The 14,209-nt window shown below is 45.5% G+C and overlaps 1 protein-coding gene across 17 annotated transcripts in view; it reads left to right on the top strand.

The window, feature by feature from the left end:
• The first annotated feature begins 1,392 nt into the window (after positions 1–1,392).
• The window catches only part of CAMK2D (calcium/calmodulin dependent protein kinase II delta), a 116,163-nt gene continuing 103,346 nt past the window's right edge, over positions 1,393–14,209 (top strand). For 7 of the 17 annotated variants that reach the window (XM_042779326.1, XM_042779322.1, XM_042779325.1 and 4 more), the window contains exons 1-3: positions 1,396–1,530; positions 1,788–2,046; positions 2,719–2,813. In XM_042779326.1, the coding sequence (XP_042635260.1) occupies positions 1,982–2,046; positions 2,719–2,813 (160 nt within the window). In that variant the 5' untranslated portion in view covers positions 1,396–1,530; positions 1,788–1,981. Of the gene's footprint in view, positions 1,531–1,787; positions 2,047–2,718; positions 2,814–14,209 lie in introns of all 17 variants that reach the window. The other 10 variants (XM_042779319.1, XM_042779317.1, XM_033061166.1 and 7 more) reach the window with 4 other exon arrangements.

Raw genomic sequence — 14,209 nt, 5'->3', positions numbered from 1 at the left:
TACAAAAGGATGCACAACTTCCATGGTACTTTTGTGTTCGAGGGGATTTGGAAATGTGCTGCTGTTCTGAGTGCTCCTAATGTGCATTCCCTTCACGGATGTGGGAATAGATCCATTCTTGCTGGTCTAAATTGAAACATCCTCCAGTCTCTCTGTGCTGGCACTGCTGCACAGAGTGTTTCCCTGGAGAGGAGCTGATGGAGTAAATGCTTTGTACTTGCTCACGAGTTCCAAAGTCCCTTTGCTGCCACCTTGATGTCATGAATTCAGTGTGTTTGTACAAGGCACAGCTGCCTCACCTGGAGGAAAACTGCCTTTGTGTGTAGGTTCTGAATCCTATTGTACATTCATGTTCCTTTGGGGAGGGGTTGGCAGGTTTTAACTCTTCATACGAGACCATAGCCCTGGATGCTGATTCCGGAAACTCCAGAGGTTTAATGCAAAGCAAATTGTGGGTGTGTTTTGTGCATCTGTCTTCACACTTACAAAAATGAGGATTAGAGATGCTCCACGCTACCTTTTGATGTGGAGCTCTGCTTGTAACCAAGCTGCTCCTAAAGCTCTGTGCAGACGTGGATTTAACTCTCTGCTTGGCTCACCACCGCTTAGCTGGTCAGAAAGGAACAAAAGCAATTCAGGTTTATCAAAAGGATCAAATGCCCTTCGGGTGGCCTGGTGACCCCAAATTCTGCGTTCAGCGGCTGCCAGAACTCGAGGAGCATTTGGACAACGCTCTCAGGTCCAGGGTGGGATTTTGGGGGAGCCCTGTGCCGAGCCAGGAGGGGCTTGGGCAATCCTTGTGGGTCCCTTCCAGCTCAGGACAGACGTTCTGTGGAAGACACCGAGACAGCTGTTTGCCGTGACATTTCACACGTGTCCCCAGCCCTTCCCGGCGCCCTGCGCAGCGCGCACAGCGTTATTCCACGTGCCGGCGGTCCCCTCCCGCGGGATAAGTGTCGGGGTGCCATCCCGGGGCCGTTCCGGGGGTGCGCGGTCCCTCCCGCGTGTCCCTGCCCGCCGCTGCCCCGCGGCCGCCGTGACGGTCGCGACCCGGCGCACGCGCGGTGCGCGCGTGCCTCCCCCCGCGCGTGGCCGGGGCCGCCGTGACGTCACGAGGTGCCCGGGATATGTGTGTGTGTCCCACCCCCCCTCCCGTCCCCGCGCGCGGCCGGAGCTGCTGTGACGTCACGAGGTGCCCGGTGTGTGTGTCCGTGTGTCCGTCCGTGTCCCCCTTGCCGTTCCCGCTGCCCGCCCTGCCCGCGCGCGGCGGGGGCCCCTGCAGCGTCACGGCCCCTTGCCCGCGAGCGCACTCGCACGCGCTTCCCGCCGCGCGCCCTGCCTCGCTCTCGGGCGAAGCGTGACGTCACAGGCGGCCACTGAGGAGCGGCGCGCGGGGGGGGCGCGCGCGCAGGTGCATCCGCTTCCCTCAGGGCTCCTCCCGCCGCCGTCCCGGGGCAGCGCCCGGGGAAAGGTCGGTGTTCGGTCCCGGGAGGACGGAGCGCGGCTTTTCCCCGTACTCCGGCTGTCAGTGTGAGTCCCCCATGGGTGTCACGCCGTCCCCGACGGCGGGGAGTCGCGGGCCGGGGTCGCTAGGGGGAGGCACGGCACCGGCGGACGGGCTGAGGCGCTGAGGGGAGGGAGCGCGGCGCCCCCCGCCCCGGTTTTGCCTTGCCTTTTGCCGCTAGCTTTCCCTGGCGGGCGTGAGGGAGCGAGGAGGATACGTATTTATTTATTTATTTACTTACTTAGTTATTTATTTAAATATTTGTTTGTTTGCTTCCCTAAAGGGTGAGGGGAGGAGAGAGGGAAGACCGGAGGAGGGCGCGGAGGCAACGCCGTCACCAGAGGAGGCGGTGGCGGGGAAGAGGAGGAGAAGAAGCCGGCGCGGAGCCTCGCCTCACCTCGCCTCGCCTCACAGCCCCTCGGCCGTCCCCGCCTCGCCGTCCACGGCCGCCGGAGTCACCGGCGGCCGCCCGTCCTCATGATGGCCTCGACCCCCTGCACACGCTTCACCGACGAGTACCAGCTCTTCGAGGAGCTCGGAAAGTAAGGACAGAGCGGGAGGTGAAGGCACCGGGGGCTGTGGGGGTCGGTGCGGGAGCCCTGGGGGGAGCCGCGCCTGGAGCTCCCTCACCGCTGCTGAGGGCCCCGCGGGAGCGCTCGGGCTCCAGCCATACGGCCCCCGGGCGGCGAGGGGCTCTGGGCGGGTGACGGGAAACTGCCCTCTACCCTCCGTGCCGCTATTTATTATTATTTATGATTTATTGTTATTTTTAGCTCTCAGGTTGTCGCGGGGTGGGGGTCCCGGTCCGTGAGGGGCGTCGGAGTGCGGCGGGCGCCCCCTAGCGGCGGGGTGGGAGGCGCAGCCCTGAGCGCCATGTTGGGTGTCGCCCCCCCGGTGTCACCGCCGAGGGGGACCCGGCCACCGCCGCCCTGTGTTCCCCCGCGCTGTGCCGGCAGGGACACGCTGAAAGCCCGCCCGCCCTCCACCGCAGCTAGCGGGGTTGGTCACACGGCTTCTACCCCGCAGAGTTCACTGTTCAGCTGAATAAAATCGATGCTGACCGTCCCTGTCACAAAATCAGAAAATCCTTTTTTTTTTTTTTTTTTTTTTTTTTTAATTCTGCCGACATCACACCCCTCAGTGCTGCCCGTTAGCTGGTAATGGCAGTGGAGTGTTTCAGTTGGGCTGACACTTTGTCCGGTTTTGGTTTCCAGAGGGGCGTTCTCCGTCGTGAGGAGGTGTATGAAAATCACCACAGGACAAGAGTACGCTGCCAAAATTATCAACACCAAAAAGCTTTCAGCTAGGGGTGGGTATATTTTAATCTGGTGTTTATGGTGCCTCCTCCCTGTTTCTTGTGTTCATGTGCTAAGCATTGGGAAATGATAAAAATAGCTGAATGTTCTAACAGATTTTTTTTTAATACCATTTTAATTATTATTTCCTTGGTTTGAATTTTTTCCCTTGATGCCTGGCTTTTTTCTATGTGAGATGTTTCATGGATTGACTGCGTGGAAGTCAGGGGTTGCTGTAAAGCATTTCAAGAAAAGATGTTCAGAAACTAAAACCTAACATTATGCAGTCTCGTCATTTTGTAATATTAAATTATTTGGGTCAGAAGCATTTTGCAAGTGTTTTTAAATTTTTTTTTGGGAGGATGGTCAATAATAAGTTTCCATTGCAGATTTTATTTTAAGTGTTGCAGCTTCACTGAATTCTATGTTCCAATTGCATTTAAACGTTAACATCAGGGCCTATCTGACTATTCGTGAACGAGATAAAAAATGTACTTTTACCTCAGATTAAACTTTTTTGTGAGAAGAAAATTTTGATAGGGAAGAAAACCATGTGTTCTGAGCTAGCCATCGTGGAGAAAGTCACTGTGATGAAGTGGTGAGGAGTGTTGCTGTTACAAGGCTGCTGCACAGCTTCTTTCTGCCTTGCCTCTGCCGTGTGTGTTTCCAGCAGCTTGTCAGCAGCAGCAGATGGGTTGTTGTGATACGTTGTAGGTAAATATACAATGGTGTGGGCTGTTGTGGAAAGGGAGTCTTAGCGGTGCCGTGTCAATGGCTCGTTAATTCCCAGTTGGAGTGCCTGTCCCGGTGTCAGGGATTAGGGATCGCTCGCCCTTAACGGGAATTTGTAAAGAGCACAGGAGTAAGTCAACAGTGTCAGAGCCTGAACGTGTTTGTGGCTGGTCTGCTTCTGGCCCAAAAGAATCCCTGCAGGTGATTGAAGGCATTCAGTTTAAACACACAACATTGCACAGGAGGATATGACAAGTTCTGATAACATGCTGCTCTCTAATAAAGATCTTTCAATGGTTGTTACTTGCAGTTGGTGAAAGTTGTGTGAAAATTTACTTTTTGCTGAATTTAAGTCTTCTCACTCTCACTGTGGATTTTTTTTTCCCTTTATTTTTGAAATGTTGCTTAAATGTTTTTTGTACAGTTACAGGCTTGAAGGTAAGTTAGGAAATCTATACTTGAGATAAATATTTTCACAAGTTTGCTTTAAACAAATTTATTTTTATTGTTTAGCACAGCGGTGTGATCTGTTGAATTTTGATGCTTAAAATAAAACGCCACAGTTGGTGTGATTGCATAGATCTGAGTAATTTTCGGTTGAGAAGCCCTAACAAGGTCATCCTCAGGTTACTGCTAACAGGTGCTGAACCAAGTGCCAGTAGCCAGGTTACCAAGTGCCATGTGTTATATGTGTGATGAGATGCTGGGCTGCATGAGGAAAAACTGGGTCTTCCTCATTACTCATCGTTTGGATTGCACTGGGTTTCAAGCTGTAACTGTTGTACTTTGCTCCTGCAGGACCAAGTTGGTCCTTGATGAGCACATCTGTTAAGCTGTGGAAGCACATTTGGGAGAATTTGGCTCAAAAAATTGAATGAGGCCAATTTCTTGCTGAGTTTTCTGTGGGTTCAACCCATAATGAGAGGGGGTTACCCTTCAGAGCTGGGCTGTGGAATTTCCTTTCCAATCAGAAGACGCGTGGTGCCTGTCCGTGAATGCAGGGAGTGCCTTCCCATCTCTGTTTTCAGCCATCCCAAAAATCATTGTGGTTTTTCACTTGCTGGGTTGTTTTTTGTGGAGGTTGTTTTGGGTTTCTGCACTTGGAAATCTACTAAGCAGTTGCTGAAGAGCAAGCTTCTTGGAGAGATATTTACATTGTTCTGAGGCAATTTTTTAATTGCAGGAAGGTGCACTTGAATGGCACTTGTGGTGCAAAAAAACCTAAATGTGAGAAAGCCTCAAACTGTGATGCTTTCTCCTGGCTGATATTAAGGAAGGAGTTTATAATTCAAGTGTTGCTTTGAGATCTAAGTTTTGTTCTACTGCACATGAGCTGCTGTGTGTTTCAGACCTACTGAGATACCCATTCCAGGGCAGATCATTGGGTCAGCTTCATCTGTGAGCAGAGGTTAAGGAAATGTGTTCCTTGTCTAGTGCCTGCTTCCCTTGAAGTCCTCTAAGTAAAATGTCAAATTTGTGCCTTTTTGTTTCCCACACTGGATGTGAGCAGTTTCAGTGTAGGAATGGAGGAGTCAAGATTTCAAAACTGAATGACACTTCCTTAAAGTAGTTTTGAAATTAGAAATGATTCAAGTGGCTTCAGCCCAGTCAGAGCAGTAGTTGTCTTTTCTTCCCCTCTTCATTTCGGCCATAGATGTTATTGGAGATTTATCCAAATTCTTACTTTAGCAGTCTTTCTAAATCTGATCTGGTCACCAGCTAATGCCAGTGAAGGTGTGTTCCCATCAATTTCCTTGTACAGTTACAGGGAAGTCTCAGGCAAATTGCCTGTGTGCAGAGCCATGGGCTTTGGCAGGAATTGAGAGGGGAAAAGGAGGCTGTGCCCCCTGTTCTGGCAGAAGGTGATGGTCAGTTCCTTAAAGAATTCCAATTCCATTATTTTCTAGCTCTAGTAGTAGAAGTAATAAACATTTGGAGTTTGAATCTATTGAAGTATAGCAAAAATGCTTTTGCTTGATGTAATAACATATATTCTCATTTTCAAGTATTTTTGAGGTACTCTTCAGAGTTTCACTCTTGGTGTTTTCTAAGCCACCCAGAGCATTAAACTGATACTGGAATATTCACAGCTACTTTTGTATCAATAAGAGTGTATTCCTGCACAAGGTGATTATGGTGCTGAATGTAGCAAACAGAGGGCATAAAAAGGTGTGTTATCCTTCTAAAATCAAATGTAGCAATGAACAAGCACTCAGACTGCTAAGAATAAAGCAATGAACGTGTGTGTGCTGGTCCTGGGTTCTGTATGGTTTCATCTGATGGAGTCTTTAGGATTTCCTTGCTATTCAGTAAAGGCTTGGGCTGTTCTGTGTTTGTCCTGTGTAGAAACTCGTGCAGGTAAGTGAACTTCTGTGAAGTAATTTTTCCCTGTCTCTTCCAAATGCCAAATAATGAGCAGATTGTTTCTTTTTGCCATTATGTGTACATCTTGTTCCTTCTCTTTTGAGGGTCTTTTAGCTTTGATCGAAATTGATGTCACATAAACAGTCCCATTTTCTTAAAAGGTTTAGCCCTCATTTTCTGTCTTCAAAAACAAACAAAAAATAGGTAAGAGTTTGCTTTGCTGACCATACTTGAAGAGGTGAATGAGTGATAGATTTTCACTGGGTGTAGCAGTATTGGCAGTAACTCCTACTGACAATTTCTACTACAGCCAGAAGCGCGGTGCCGTCAGTGCAATGTGATGGTGGGAGGAGGAGAAGGATGAGGTTCCTTTCCTTTTCTGGAGATCTCGTGCCAGAAGCTGGGCACACCTCTGCCAGCCCTCGGGCTGCTGCAGCAGAGCTACGAGCGCTTTGTTTATGAGCACGTGTGCTACAGGGAGTAACGTGAGAGTCAGCTGGAGGTTATTGCTGCTCCCTGAAAAGCTCTGGTGTGCTTTCAGGGACCAGCCATTCCATTAGCTTCAAGCCTTGGAGGTGTCACTGTGCAGCAAAAGGCCCAATCTTTTCCCCTGTTTCTGCTGTTCTGGGGTCCGATGAGTTGTGCCTGCAGGTGCACGGCACAGCCAGAGGGGCTGGAGCGATGGCACTCACCTGCAGCCAGCTCCGATGGGTGCGGAGGCCGCAAACCCCGCCCTGTGGGAACAGCATTTTGTACACTATTGAGTAATTGGGCTGTGGGAAGTGTTTCAGCATCTAAAGCTCTCCAAGCAGGGCACCTCATGATCCCTAAAGTGATTTAAAATGCATTAGGGACATGAATGAAACGGGAAGCATGCACAGGGTAGTATTTTTCAGCACAGCTTCTCGTGACGCAGAGATGAACGTTTTTGATGTGTCACTAGACTAACATTTGCTTTAGTCAGGTAGCTTGTGTCAGTCTGTGCCAGATGTTGTACAGGAAGGCAAGCTCTAGTAAAGCTTCCCGTGCTCCATAGGAGGAGAAAATAATTCTTTCTAATCTAGCTCAAGATGTTAATCTCTGCAGCACACACTTACCTGTGCCAGTTTATTACAACACATGTATTTTTAAAGCTAAGTTCTGTTCTTACGCACACGTGACGTTACTACCACACAGACAGGACTATCCTTCAGGGCATTTAATTGTCAGGCAGATTGTGTCTTTGAGGACAAGATTTAAGCTTGGGATTTTAGTGGTTTTCTTCTATGTCTTGCTGTAGTCTTGTTTCTCTGGTTAATTACTCATCATTAAGAGTGTTTTAAAACTGTTTTTTCTAGTTTGTAAGAAGACTCACCTGGTAACATGCAGTTACCCTGTTTTGCATTTGTGTTTAATGTTTATGTTCAGCTTAGCAATGGCATTCTTTTCAGTTTGACGTGGTAACACAGCACACTAATTTGAATGTTTATCTGCAAGTATTTGTTTAATTGCAAATTACAGGCTACTGGTTCTGTTGAAATTGACTCCATTCAGGCAGCTCAGACTAGTAGGGACAGAAGGGCATTATTTAAAGAAAAAAACAAAACCTCAAAAGGGAATTCTGGTTAAGTGGTCTGTTTTGTGAAGGTTTGGAGCTTTTAATTCTGTTTTGGTTTTAGCATTTTTTCTGTTTTGGTGTTAGTGAAAACCTCAAAAGCTTTTTATACCAGTGAGAATGAGGACTATGAAATGCTGTGATGAGTGTTGGTTGGTAGTAACTAATTGTAACAGTTAAACTGGTTTGCAGTGAAATATCCTGTCATTTGGTAGTTAAATTATTCATAACAGATGCTGATTTCAATAATGTTGCTTCTGGAATTTTTGCAAAAGAGTTATTTGCTCTCTCCATTGTGACTAGAATTTCTCTTAGAATGGCACAGAGACTAAAAAGGTGTTTGCATCATCTGTCAGCTCAGTTTGAGCAAGTTCATTAGGGGAAGGGAGGGAAATGCACATGAAAGGAGACTATTGGGGACTTAATGGACTGGTCTCCAGCCATTTTCTGTCAGAAGTTACACATTTTGGCACTGCTTTGTGCTCTTGTTCTCTTCCTGTGAAGTGAAGACTTCACTGCACGTTTGTACAGCTCCACTTGGGGGATTGCTTCTGTTGGAAGGGAAGGGAGAACTTAAGATGCAGTGGAGAGTGCAAATGGAATACCTTTCCTGAGCTTGCACATCCTGATACTGAAATAGGGATGTACTCTCTTCCTCCTGGTCTGAGAGGGAATGTTCTGCTGTGTTCAAATGGTACTTCTGAATGAAAGGTTTGGGTCAAATACAAAAATAAGGAAATGAACGCTTTACATTTAATGTAGATTGGTTCTCCATAGGAAGCCACAGACCAGCTCAGGTGTTTGTGACTTGGATCTGACCTCACTGACAGCAGGTAGAAATACCCTTTGTTCCTGGAAGGACTGAGATTAGGCACGGACCAACCCCCCAGAAATCCAATTTCAAAACATAACTGAACAGTGGAAGTGGAATGTGAAAATCCTGCCACATGTAGGCATGTATTGAGCTAAATGCTAAACATCTATTCACCTCAGATGGTGATTTGGGGTATGTGGAGTCATCTCTGCTATTCACACTTCTGTGATTCCGCAGTCTGGTTTGGGGTTTGACTTTGTAATTGAGGAATGTGTGATCTAAGAGGATGGAGTAAAAGTCAGTGAAATATTTTGGTTTGTGAATGTGTGTACTGCCAAAATAATGCTTTTCATGTGTCTGCCCTTCATTTGACCTCCTGAGAAATGTAGGCCAAGGTGTTTGACATGTCCAGCTTCCTCCTTTGTGCACCTATATTGAACTTGTGTCAAATGCTTTGTGAGGATATTGTGGGGGGTTTTGGGAGATCACATGAGAAATTGAACTTCCTCTGGGCTTTGAGGAAGGTTACTAGAGAACAAAACCCTAACTTAACAGTGGCAGTTCCTCTGTTTTTCCCTTATTAAAAATAATTGTGCTTTGAATTTGAAGAAACATCTGCTCTGTTGTGGAGAGGCACAGGAGTCCAATCTGTCTGTTTATTCTTTGGATGTATTGAGCTTGTGTACATCTTGGAGTGCATGTTTGTGCAAACTCCTCATCCGTTTAATCCTTGTGTTATAAGAAATGTCTTGTGCGTGGTAGCAGGGAGGGTGGAGAATTTTTGTGACATGGGGTTGGTATTTTCTTCCATGGAGACAGTTGAGCTATTACCCAGTGTCATTTGCTAGATTGTTGTCAGCTTGTTCTGAAGTTGATTTGCCTTGTTTGAATCAGAATTCACTTCTAAACTTTGCATTCCTGATAATTTCTGTGGCATCTGATCAGAAGCTGCTGGATGTATTCTGCTGTACTGAGGGATTACTTCATTGTTCTTAAATCTTTTCTTCTAGATGCCCCTGGACAGAAACAGTAGCTGTCAGAAAAGCCAGGGAGGGGCAACTTTTGCAGATTTGCACAGGTGTCTTATCTGTGTCAGAGTGTCTTTTTCTCATCTGGGGCTCTTTAGGAATTGAGAAGCGTAAATGGTTCTACAGCGTATATTTGTTTTTTTCTAATTAGGTTTTTCAGTCTAGAAAATGATAGGTAATGTGCTGAGCAAACTATTGCAGAGATGTTTGTGCAGTTACTGGTTTAAATGGGTTGTATTTGGTAGGAAAGGAACTTTGCCTGCCTGGTGGTTTGAGGGAGCTTCTGTTACATGAATTTCGTCAATACTTTCTAAGTATTTCACAGGAAAATTTGAGAGTAAAACGTGCAGGGTTAATTAAAAATCAAAAAACAACCCCAACCTCTCAAAGGTAACAAAGTAGATTTTAATATTTAGAAATGTGATGTTGTGGATATTTTCTGGTTGAGATGAAGCATTTTATCTTGTGAGGAGAGGCTTTAAAAAAAATTTTAGCAGTAACCAAGAATTTATCACTGCTATGTGTATAAAGTTAAAATCCTGGTGATGCTTTCCAAGAGAGCTGTCTGGCATCCATAAAACCAGAATTAATTTAGGTTTGGCAGTCACTTTCAGCTTGAATATAGAGTGTGCTTGTATATGTTCACAGCTGGTTGTGGGGTTTCTTTTGCTCAACTGCAGCCACATGAGTAATTTTGGGCTCTTGTTTGGACAGTTTCTCCCAGTGTCCTACATGTGCTCTGTAGGGAGTTGGTTCTCTTTACTGTGCAGCAGTTTTGACTCTGCTGTTGGCACTGCTGTGGAAAGCAGTGGTCACCTTCCACTGAATGGAGAGCTTGGCTTAACCCCATCTTTAGCCAGAGGTTATGATGTGCTGAATTTGAAACTTCAGAATCTCTATTATAATCATATTTTTTAAAGGTATGAACCGAGCGTTTGCTGGCTTGAGTGAGCAGCTGCATGAATTTGGACAGTGTGTATTGAGGGGTGTGTAGAGCTGTGGCAGTTGGCTCTGGGTTGTCTCTGTGGTCTGCAGGCAGGTTTAGCCCTGCTGAACAACCCATGAGCCCCCTGGCTTCCAGCTGGGAAACCCTCATTAATTTGCCTGGCATTCCTGGCACTCAGTGTGGCACAGAGCAGGCTCTGGGCCCTGTGCTCCCTTGCCCAGCTGGGAACATTGACAAGCCTTCATGCAAGGGCCAAGGGTAGCACACCTCTGCTCTAAAGTTTCATCATCTCAGCACGTGAGAGAAAAGGAAACTTGGAGCCTCGAAGCTCATATCTGTGGGCAGCAATTTACTGCCTGTGTTTTCAGAACTTTGTTCCTGATTTAATTGTAGTTGGGAACTGCTTGCTTGTAAATTTTCCACAATGTGAATGCAAGTATTGCAGCAAGTCACGGTGCATATTCATGTAGCTGCACAAACAGATGGGGTTCCTACATAAAATCCATATTTGACAATCTGATGGGATTTGCCAAGGCTTAGCTTTCATTTAAATTATAACCTCTTGGAGGGATAGGTTTCTGATTTAATGAGTCAAGAGAGGCCTTCAGGTTATTTGTATTGCATAGCAGTTTTCAAGCCAGTGCTTAGGTGTGATTTTGGTTTGGGAAGCTTCTTGTAGGAATGGTTTTAATGGGCTGTTGCTCCTTAGAACCAGTACTTGCCAAATTCGGGTTTCTCTTGAAACCCTATTAATCTGTGTGATGTTACTTGTATCTTGCAGAAAGTGAGAGTGTATATGCAGTTAGAGCATGGTATAACATGGACAGGCTGCTGCTGTGGTGCTGTCTTGCAGGGAGGATTTTGTTCTGTAGGGCAGATGACCTTTGGTTTCCCTCAGGGCTGCTCCAGGTGCTGCTGAGCTTAGATTGTTAAAACACACTGAAAGCGCTGCTTTACACCTTTTTTTAAATAAAAAGATGTCTCTAAAGTGTCTCCATGATGCAAGTAAGGATCAGTGCAGAAACCTTCAAAACTACATTTTCCTATTATTTATTGAATGCTATAGTTACAAAAATGAAAAACTCATCTCGGTGGTTTTTAAACTGAGTCTCCTGCTTCTAAAATAAAACCCCCTTGGGTGTAAGGTAGCTTCCTACTCCTTGCATTGCTGGTTGTGGCGTAAAACTCCTCCTTTTTCAGGAATTCTTAGTGTCATTGCTCCAAATAGGGGAGGGAAAAAAACAGGTTTTCTGTCACATTTTTCTATCTTTTCATGGTGCTTTGATGTAATTCATCATTGATACTCAGTCAACTTTGGCATGTTAAAAACCTTTCTAGCTGCTCCTGCTTCCAGTTGAAACCTCCTGTAGTCTGTTAATGTGGGGCAGCGTAAGATTCCTAGGCAAACATGTCCTGGTGCTGGATGGAAGAGCTTGCAAAGCCCGGTGCCATTTCTTTTTATACCTGTAGCACTCCATGGTCTTTCATGGCTGTTGCATTTTTAGGGAGAAGGAAGAGGGAGAAGGCCACTGGTTCAGTGCTCTGTGTGTGCACGTGCACACGGGAGATGCAGAAGATCTGGCAGAGCCTGTGTGTACCCAGGCAGCTTGTTTGCTGCAGGAAAGTCTTGCTGAACGAGCTGTTAACTTAGAGTCCTTTACTTGTAATGAGGGCAGGAATTAGTGTCTTTAAATGTTTGTTTGTGTTAAACATGATTTATCTCTCTAAGTGAACTAATAGATTACTTTCATTGCCATGTTAATCAAAACATGTAGTGAGATTAATTTCCCCAGAGCAGAAGTCGTTTATGTGTGGTCCATCCCCTCTGCTTGGAGCTGTCTGTGGTATTACAGTTGTTTGGGGGAGCAGATTGGTGACACAGCTCAGCCTTGCAGGCTCTTGGTGGGAAGTTCAGCACTCAGAAATGCTTTGAGGAAACCCAAAAGAAGAGGACAACTACTCATAAATTACGTGCATTTCCAGTCTTTAATTAGTACAGATTTTATTAAGTTTCAAAATAATGGAATTGAATTTAATGTTCTGTCTGCATTTTTTCAAAGTAGTTATATTTTGGTTGTGGTGTGTTCTTGTGGCCGTGTAAATCTCACAACTGTTACATCCCAACATTCAGACTTGTAAAAGTGCAGAATGTTTTTGTCCTTTAAATAGGATTCATTCACCTCCATCACCTTTAAATAAGGCTGATTGCTCTGTTGCAAGCTGTCTTCTTGCTTACGTTGTTTTGAGGGATCAGGATTGGTCCTCTACCAATACACAAAGCAAAATCAAGTTTTGGTTGTCAGTGGTCTGCTCTTTGTTACATGAAACAGGAAAACCAGGTCTGGTAAAACTGAACCTTTGCGCTTGCAAGTCATGTTTGTCTGCTGTCAGAATTGTGCTGGATAAGAGAACATCTGAGCATTTATCACCTGGAGCTGGCCTTCAGTGAAAATTAGGAAATGAAATTCAAGTGTATTCAAGGCCAAGTTGAGTCCTTCAAGAGAATAAATAATCTGTAATCAAGTAATCAAACTCTGTCTTAAAATTAACTGGGGAGGTGAGTGGGTTGGTTATTTTTGCTTTATTGAAGACAGAATTTAGTGCTGCCCTCTTTTCCTCCAGAGACTTTTCTGATTTAGAGCCCAAATTAAGTCATGGACAGTGTTTGTTGTCTGTGCCTGGGCTGTCATTCAGAGAAGGCTTCATCTTTCACCAGTGTATTTACCAAGGACTGTTTTATTCTCATTATTTTATGTACCAGCCATCTTCCCTTAGCTTCCTCCTGTATGACAGACTTGCCATTATTATGACCATTCTTCTTGTGCATCCTACAAGCTAATTTACCTATTTATATGTGCGTGTTTGGGGTGGGGAATTGGAGTTGACCAGAAAAAAAACCACTAGGGGAGGTCACCTCAGTATCTTTAGTATCACTGGTGTCTTTATGGGAGGGTCAATTCCAGTGTTTATTTACAGATTGATTTGTCTGATTCTGAGGCTGACGCTGAAGGAACTCATTTAGTCATTTCACTTCAGCTTTGGCATTTGTCACTAGGTCTCCTGTCACTTCTTATTTCAATTGTCTACCAATTTCCAAGTTAGTTTGGTGATCTCCATTTCCATTCATCCCCAGATGCCTCATTTTCTTTGTTTCTGCATCCTGTACATTGGAGCCTTGCAGGAGACTTTGCTTCCTGTCTGGAAAAATTCCCTGGAGTACTGTTTTAGAGGACTTGCTGTACCCTAGCGTACTGATATGCAAAGATGTAGGTAGCTGCAGGGTTTTTTGTAGAGTTTGTCAGATCATGCTTATGGAGACCTAACTCCAACCCCATTTCTCCCCATCACAGTAATGCTGTGCAGTTCTTGACACAGTGGCTTTCTATAGCCTGCTGTTACTGTTGCCTCTGTGCAAGGTCGAGTGGAAACTGCTGTGAAAATAGCTCCATGAAACAAAGCTAAATTAGGAATAGTTTCTGTTGAGTGTTGACTTGTCTCTGCGACCACAGATGCTCATCTAGTCAACAAAATGGCTAAAGGAACAGAAAATTGTGCAAGTGCACTAAGGGCTGCGTGGTTCGTTGTTTAAAGTTCTATTGATTCACACACTAAATAAACTGAAGCATTTTCAAAATGTTGCTAATTGTTGTTGACTGGTTCAGTCAATAAGATGCAGTGTGGAAAAATGCCTGACCAGCTCAATAGGGATTTTGTGGGTTTTTCCCACTGCTTTACATGGCCTTTGCTTCTTCTGGATTTTGTTTATTTGTTTGTAATCTTAGAAGTCCTTTTCCTTCATGTTTCTCAAACTGCAGCTTATAGGCAGCTAATGTTTGATAAAGCTGTGATAGTGGACAGCAGACCTGAACAGGGAAAATGCATGAGCTCCCAGTTCCTTGAGCTGTGTCTTGTGTTTTGTGAGGGAACTGTGG

Source organism: Catharus ustulatus, chromosome 5 (assembly GCF_009819885.2).
Source record: "Catharus ustulatus isolate bCatUst1 chromosome 5, bCatUst1.pri.v2, whole genome shotgun sequence".
In the NCBI taxonomy this organism is placed as follows: domain Eukaryota; kingdom Metazoa; phylum Chordata; class Aves; order Passeriformes; family Turdidae; genus Catharus; species Catharus ustulatus.
The sequence above is the reverse complement of the archived record's forward strand: the minus strand, read 5'-3'. Positions and strand labels throughout refer to the sequence as shown.